The sequence below is a fragment of the Meleagris gallopavo genome, chromosome 13, assembly GCF_000146605.3.
Source record: "Meleagris gallopavo isolate NT-WF06-2002-E0010 breed Aviagen turkey brand Nicholas breeding stock chromosome 13, Turkey_5.1, whole genome shotgun sequence".
NCBI lineage: Eukaryota > Metazoa > Chordata > Aves > Galliformes > Phasianidae > Meleagris > Meleagris gallopavo.
The window spans coordinates 10,290,945-10,299,071 of NC_015023.2; the positions used below are offsets into that span (position 1 = coordinate 10,290,945).

The 8,127-nt window shown below is 45.3% G+C and overlaps 1 protein-coding gene across 1 annotated transcript; it reads right to left on the reverse strand.

The window, feature by feature from the left end:
- Positions 1–105: 105 nt before the first annotated feature.
- LOC104913024 (protein NLRC5-like) lies at positions 106–8,113 on the reverse strand. Its single transcript, XM_010718020.3, is given in 10 exon segments — positions 106–562; positions 786–851; positions 1,289–1,339; positions 2,085–2,174; positions 3,011–3,094; positions 3,175–3,258; positions 3,567–3,650; positions 4,652–5,822; positions 5,825–6,406; positions 7,034–8,113. Coding segments are annotated over 10 exon segments (2,391 nt in total). The 5' UTR covers positions 7,125–8,113; the 3' UTR covers positions 106–474.
- Between the last annotated feature and the right edge of the window lie 14 nt (positions 8,114–8,127).

Genomic DNA, 8,127 nt, shown 5'->3' on the forward strand with positions numbered 1-8,127 from the left:
TGCCTGGGCAGTTCTTTTTTTTTCAGAGCAATCTCCCCTATATATCTCTGCACAGAACAACTCCAGACTAAGAGTTTTATCCCTAGAGGAGCAAGATTCATGTCTTAGTACCAGAAATATCTAACATTATAAAGAACTTAATTGGAAGGGCAAATCAAGAAACCAACTGAGCAAGTGTTTACTGCCCCTTGGAAGGAAGGATTGAAGGAAGGATGGCAGGAAACACTGGATAAGAAAGTTCTCCATCTCAATTTCAAGTTAGAGAGCTGGAAAATTGGAGTTTAGTTGTCACAGGAATCAAAAGCTGCTCAGCATTCAGCTCCCACTGAACCTCACCAAAAATCCCTACTGAGATCTCACCAGACACAACACAGTGTGCTGGGTTCCTCCCTTGGGGTCTCACTGCCTTCTGTTTCTAACACACCCTGCTTCCTGCCCACACTCATAGCAATGGCACAGGGAGGAAAGGTGCACTTACTCCACTTCAGAGAGGTGTGGGTAGCTCTGGAGAATGGACACAATCTCCTTTGCATGTTGTGAGGACAAGCTGCGAGCCTGCAAGCTGGGAACAGAGAAGGTTAACGAGCAGTGAGGGGACAGTGGGAGCTGGCATTTCTGGAGCCTCTCTCCAGATGAAGGCACGTAGAGCCAGGGCTGAGAGGGATGTTTTCCAGCCTCAGCATGTGCAGACAGCACTCTTGAGTTTTCCTGTTCTCAGAAAGCCAATACTCTCTGCTGGAGGCATCAACCCATCAACCAGGAGGAATTTCAGAGCCTTCTCTTACCACAACCTCAGATGTCTAGTTGGAGTCGCACATTCCTTGTTTTGTTCCCACTTCAAATCCAAAGACCTGCAACAAGCAAAGTATTTGGCCTTCAACATGCCTTCACAAAGCGTTTGAGGAATCAGGAGCTGGTTAACATTTTCTCTGAGCTTTCTGGAAGAAAAAATGATTTATGGGCTCTGCCCAACCCTTCCAAGCCAGGCTAAATGATCTTCAAGGCCAGAAAACCCCCATCAGGAGATGGGAGCCATCAGCACAGGGAATGCCCACTTGGGATTTCTTTATATCTGAATCAACTCAGTTTCTGAGTTCCAAGTCAAAGGCACTAGTAAGACACAGGATGCTTTGCCTACAAGTGAGACTGTGCCACTACAGGAAGCTTTGCCAGATGCAAGGCAATCAGTTCTCCTGAAGTGGTTTAGAGTGACACTGAGCTGATGGTTTAAACCAGCATAACTGAATAAAGCACAACAAGCTGAACACAACCAAGTGTAGTTTCTCACCTTGGAACTTTCCCAGATGTGCCCGAGAAATATATTATCACAGTGTCCTTCCTGAAAATGAGACCAAAGCCGGTGTTAGGACACAGGTAGAAGGATGTCATTTCTTCAGCAGAGGAGCTCAGTAAGGACCAAAGCTGCTCCCTGCATGCTAAAGAGTCAAAATCTGCCATGTGAGCACGTTGCCACAGACAAGCTAAAAAGCAGCACCATTCCTCTATGTTGGCACACACAAAAGAGAAACGTGGTTAAGAAGAAATGGGTTGGTTTTTTTTTTTTTGTGCAAAGCCAGCCATGTGTTGGACAGAGGTTCTGTGGAAACTCCATTCCAGCAAGAAAAATGAGAAAAAGCTGGATGCAGTGTGACTTCCCCTGAGTTACACCAAGGATTAACTTGGCCTATTAGACTTACGGCAAAAGCACATGAGCTAAGGTTTAAACATTTCTCTTTCATCCTAGACCTAAAAAAAAATTAAATCTGTTATTATGCTAGCTGGTGAAGAATTTCCTCACTGATACATTACAGAGCTTAAAAGCAAGTTTAGATTTTGTTACAGATGAAGAAACACCACATCTGCAAATCAATTTATAGACAAAAAGATCTATTAAAAAAATGCAAGCAGGGAATCCATAAGATGATTGATTCACATTTTGTGTTTCAAACAGAAACCAAAAAGGAGCAAAAGTCATCTTTCATTGATTTTGATTAATCCACAAATAACTGCAAAGCAGTTCCCACTGATAGAGCCATCACCTAAAGAGACAACGTGCTTTGGTAAGAGCCCTCATGCACTGATACCTGACATGTAGCTCAGTAGCATTCTGACACACAGTGACTTCTTTGGCCAAAAGGAGAACAGCATTCAAGGAAAGATTGTTCTTGCTCAGACTGTGGATGTGAGGAAGACAGTTTCAGATGCTGGGCATGGTCCTTTGTTACCCAAATGCCCTCTGTGCACGCTCCCAACACCCTGAAGGTTCTCCAAAACTCTCAGGAACACCCCTGAACCCACAATACCTGCATGCTTTGAGGATCTGCTCTTTAACCACACATTTATGCTGTTTCACTGCTTGTCGGACCTCACTAAACCTTTTAACATCTTGCTTCTACAGAACCTCAGGATCTCAGACCACCTCTGAACCTCAATGTAATCATAACAATAATGCTGTCTACATGTATCAGAAACATGTGAGGGAACATGACTTACAACTGCACTGCCCTTCAAACTTCTCTGTAAGATAAGATGCTCCACTGGGCACGCAGTGACACTTCCCAGAAGCATTATCCAGCACTTCAGGAAAGCAGAGGAGCAGGTGCATTCACCATTTTTCCCCTCCTCAGCAGGAACTGCAGGTGTATTGGATTCACCTGCTCGCAACCCAAGGATATGGGATGCCCTTTAACCAAGGTAGGTGGGCAGTGGTTTTGCCTTCCCAGAGGGACAGGACAGGACAAGATGGTTATAGGAAAGCTTAGAAGAGATGGAGAGAGCCATCTGCTCTTACAGAGCTCAGGAATCTTCACCTGAGCCTGACCAAGGGGAAAAGAGGTGAGGAGGGAGAAGAGGAAAACTGTCCCACATGTCCTCTAGTGACACCTCAACTAATACCAACCCTTACCATCTATCAGCCCTACTCTGGTGCTCTCTCTTAAGCTCTCTCTGATGCTGTGCTTGGCTTCATAACTGCTAACATTTTTTATGCATTCGAGTCTTTTTTACTCACTCTATTTTCTTTAGCTTTTCCATTCTGGAAAACAGCTCCATCACTGTCTTTACGTCTGGATTCTGTATCCGATTGTCCTGCAAGCTGCACACAGATTGGATATCATCAGCACCCCAAACCTAAACGTACAGCTGATTTGAGTGGCATTGCCACACCACACTCACTTTATTTCCTCGAGCTGCAGGCAGTGTGACAAAGCTTGGACCACATCAGTCAGACCCACAGCTGTGATGCTCCCACCTGTCACCCTGGAAAAAGAAAGCATCAAATCAAGCAGAGGGAGGACTAGCATCTGTGCAGCACATGGCAAACCCATGCCAGACGTGCCTGCACCATACACAGAGGATGCTGCCTGACTCTCTGACCTGCAATCAACTTTTTGCTGCTCTTTAACCAGGGCAGAGCAAAACTCCTCCTGATAGGAGGCGGTGGTAGAAAACAAGAGCCACAGATGTTTGTGCTGCTCTGCGTGGCTCTGGATAATCAGCCCTGAGTGAGTGAGGGATTAACCTGCAAGACACAGCAGAGGAGGCTCAGACCTTACAAGCAGACTTACTCCAGTTTCTTCAGACTCCCCATTTCTCCTAAGCACTTTGAAAGTGCAGCAGCAAAGTCATCACCAAATCTCCTACTCCGAAAGCTAAAACATAAAGGAAAGGGAAAAAAATTAAATACAACAAAGAAAGTAGCCCACAGAGCAGGTTAAAATGTAACAAAAAACATATGTGTTGAATTGATTTTATAACAGATGCTGTGTCATGTTCTTTTTTGGTGGAATCTGGTTTTTAAAAAACCATTAAACTTGCTCTTTATTAATTAACTGCGAGCACTAAAAGGACAGAAAGCTTTTGCCTTTTGGTACAGTGGCACCTACTTACTAAGTCGTAAGCAGGTTGACTCCAGTCCAGGTGCTGTAAGTTTGAGTGGCAAAGTAACCAGCATTTTCCAGAATATAAAAGACACAAAATCTGAAGGCAAAGTACCTCTTTTATGGGGGGATTATATAGAATAGACTTCTGTAGAAAAATCCCAAGAGATCCTGCTTGGAAAGTCCCTCCAGCATTACGGCAAAGACTGATAGGGAGGGCACTTTGGATTGCAGTTGTTATTTCCTGTTCACCTGGTTTATGGTGACTTCATCATAATTTTCTCATTTGCTCGCCAAGATTCATCTTGCCTTTTATTGCCAAGAAACACTTATCATTCTCCCCCTCATCTCTTAGGCTAACTACCTTGTTGCTTTCACTGCTTTAGTCCAAACAAAAAAATAAAAAAACAGTCAGAATGGATTTATCACCTTAATATCTTCCAGCCACTCATAAATACAGAGGTGGTGAGGCACTGGAACAGGTTGCCCAAGGAGGCTGTGGATGCCCCATCCCTGCAGGCATTCAAGGCCAGGCTGGATGTGGCTCTGGGCAGCCTTGACTGCTGGTTGGTGACCTGCACACAGCAGGGGGTTGGAACTGGATGAGCACTGTGGGCCTTTGCAACCCAGGCCATTCTATGATTCTATGAAATACATTATTTACTAAATTTCTCTGGTGTCAAAGTTGTTGTTTTCTCACATCCTCTTTCTATCCCCTTTAAAACAGAAATGCTAGGTTTGCCCTGCCAGCCCCCAGCACACCGCACATTTACCTCAGATGCTCCACATTCCTACAGCTGGCCAGTATCTCCAAACAGTCTGTGTCTAAGGGGCACCCTGCAAAATCCAACCGAGTCACATCCTGGCCCGAGTTGATGACAAAAACCAAAGCCGACATGTCCAGAGGTGTCAGTCTGAAGTTTTTAAACTCATACTTGAAATTCAGCAGGCTCCCAATGTGCTGGGCTACTTCAAGGCCTTGCGTTTCAAACGTGCAATGGCAGAGCTCAATGACTTTGGGCCCAGTCAGCTGAGTGGCTGCCAATTTCTTGAGGGACTGAAGGATTGCATCTTGCTTATCCTGCACCCACGCTTCACTTTGTTCAGCTAGCAACATGAGAAACGTTCTACACTCTTTGGATGACAAGCCTGAGAGGAAGATGTGAAAGCTCTCCATGAACTCGGTCTTTGCCTCATTCCTTAACATCCACTTTGACTTCAGAGATAACTTCCTCTTCAGGTGGCTCTTGTCCACGCTCTTGCTTATCATGAGACACAGGGCTGCAAAAAACTCCTGCAGGCTCAAGTGCACAAAGGCATAGCCGGTCTCGGGGCGAGCGCTGTTCGTCTTCACCTCAAAGACAGTCAGCAGACCGTGCAAGGAAGCAAACTCTTTCACGTGCTCTGGAATATCTCCAACGTAAAACACGAGCTTCTTAGCTTCCAGGCTTTTCAGTGCAAGATCACACAGACCCAAAATGGCCTTCTTGTTACTGTTCAGCTGAGCCTCTTCATCACCCGCATGCCCTCCCTGCTGTTTGTTTATGAAGATGAGAAGCATTTTGATATAAAACTGTGTCATGGTCTGAGGAAGTTCCACGCTCGTCTGATGTTTAAGCAGCCAATACTCCAAACAGATGCAGACAACGTAACACAGAGCAGGGATCTGGCACATGCTGAGGAGCTTGGTGTTGTTCCTCAGGTGAGCGATGGCCTGCTCTTTGAATGAATGATGACGAAAATAGTGGCTGACATATTCCTCAACCTTCTCGTGATCAAACCCCCAGACTTCTGCCAACAGATCTACTGTTTTTATCAAGAAGTCGGGGAGTCTCTTAGGGCGACTGGTGACCAACACCGTGCAACCAGGCAGGAGGTTCCCATGACAAAGCTCTGCAAAGAGTTCAGATATGGACATACTGGAGCTACGATTCAAGCTCCTTTAGAAGATGATGACACGTCCATGTTACCCGCAAACTCATCCAGCCCATCAAAGATGATCAGTATACGCTGGGCGTTTTCCAGGAGGTGCTGGAACACTGCATCGGGGCTGTCTTCTGGCTGAAGAAACAGGTCAAACAAAAGCTCCTTCAGAGTCAGTTTTCTTTTTAGTAAATTCAACTGCCGGAACTCAAACAGGAAAGTGAAGAGAAACTGATGTAAGACACCTTCCGCCCACTTCTGACAAATCCTGTGCATTAGCACGGTCTTGCCTGTACCTGGTTTACCAAACAAAAAGATCACCTTCGTTGTACCCGATCGGACCACGCTACCAAACAGATCTGACACTCTCACTGCTGTATCCACACATTCTTCTGGCTCGGGGGCACTGGGCACGTCCTCTCGGGGTTTGTCTGCCCTCTCTTTCAGTCGGGAGGCTTTGCTCTGCCGAAGCACGAGGTTGACAAAGGCTTGGCTGAAAGCCAGCGGTTGCGTTGGCTCTTGTGCTGCTGCTCCTGCTGCTCTCCTGCTTCCGTATCTCTTGCAGATGGAGTCAACGAGAAGACGTCGATACTTTTCAGCTGAATCTGAGAAAGCAGAGGGAGTCGAGGGTGAAAAGCTAGTTCTGAGCTGTAACAGATCAAAGACACTGCCGCTCCCAGAGAAACACGGCCCTGATCAGAGGCTGCTTCACACAGCTAGAGATGACACATTAGAACACATAAAAATAACACCTTTTTTCCCATTTTGCACCAGTGTTATACAGCCCTCAGGCCTGCTCGGACAACTGAGTCTTTCTTGGATTTACTGTGACTTGATTTTGTCATCGCTCATCCATTCAGTTACCATTTTATTTCAGAGTGAGCTGAAACCATACAAGTTTTTAATGTGTGGAGCCTTTAGAAGGTTTTAAATCATCACCATATCTCCCAATTTGGTTTAAAAAGAAAAAAAATAAAAATAAAAATAAATAAATATAGAGAAGATTAACAGCTGAATGCTTTACGAGTTCTTATATGCCATCTGCATCCCTAGCCAGGTCCCACTGTTGATACATGTCAGAACCTGTTGCATAAGAATTCCTGCAGCCACAAAGCAGAAGTTTCCCTCAATGCAAGAAGTTGGTTTGCTGAGTACTTATGCAAAGAAGTTTTAAACAGGTCCTTTCCTCAGAGGGAAGCCCATCACTGCTCTGCTTCTGCATATCAACATACCTAGGCGTTGCTGTTTGGCATCCTTATCACTGATGGGGCTGCTGCTACAGCGGCGGCGCGTCAACCCTGAAAAGGAAAGCCAGACACACATCAGAACAGCACTTGGAATGTCAGCTTACACAGAGCTGGGCAAGGCTCTTCAGCAAATCACCCAGGGAACTGAAAAAAGGAGCAAAATCAGGGAGAGAAAACTATTTGGAAATTCAAGTTGAGCTTACACAACCGTTTTTGCAGTTGCTGAAGTAAACGCAGCCATGCTTCCAACTAGTGAAAGTTAAACTGACAAGAACAGATTCTATACTTGGTCTTCACCAAAAGGCCAAGGAAGAGAAGTCTCCTTCTCTGGACACTTTCTTGTGTAACCTGCTCTAGGGAACCTGCCTTGGCAGGGAGGTTGGAATTGACGATCCCCAGAGGTCCCTTCCCACCCCTATGATCTGTCATTCAGAAAGTCAGCTTGGGCTGGTCCTTAAGGCCCAAACATTCTGCAGCTCCCAGGATTGCCCCTGGGGTCCGGGCTGCTTAATGAGGAATGGAGCCCCTGAGCTCCACTGCTTTCCAGGCAATTGCTTTCCAGGCTTCCACTTTGGTTTATTCAGTTCATATAGGTTTTCCTAGAGGATAACATCAGCTGTGCCTACAGCAGCGTAATGTACTACTTTCTTATTCAATCTACTTAGGTGTCTTTAAAGAAAAATTGAGCAGGTCCTTCTATCTCTCTGAGGAACATATAACCAGACACAAGAAATCAACATCTATCTGATACTGGAACATGACTTTGACTTCACTTCAGCAGTGACCAAATGCTGATCATTTTCAGCCTCCGACAGCTGGAAGATCAAAAATAGATGTAATGGTACAACCTGCTTTGAAACTCTTTGCAGGAAACAACTTGAACTTTAAAAGGCACATCTTTGAAGGATGATGCTTAATGTGTTAAGTTTAGTGAATGATTAATGCATTAAGTTTAGTAAATGATTCTTTTGCTCTGTCCCTTGTTTGCTGAGCAATGCCAAAACGTCAGCCAAAAAGCATCACTAAAAAGCATTCTAGAAAGTGAGCCCATTGGCACCACAGCTGCTGGAATGTCAAAA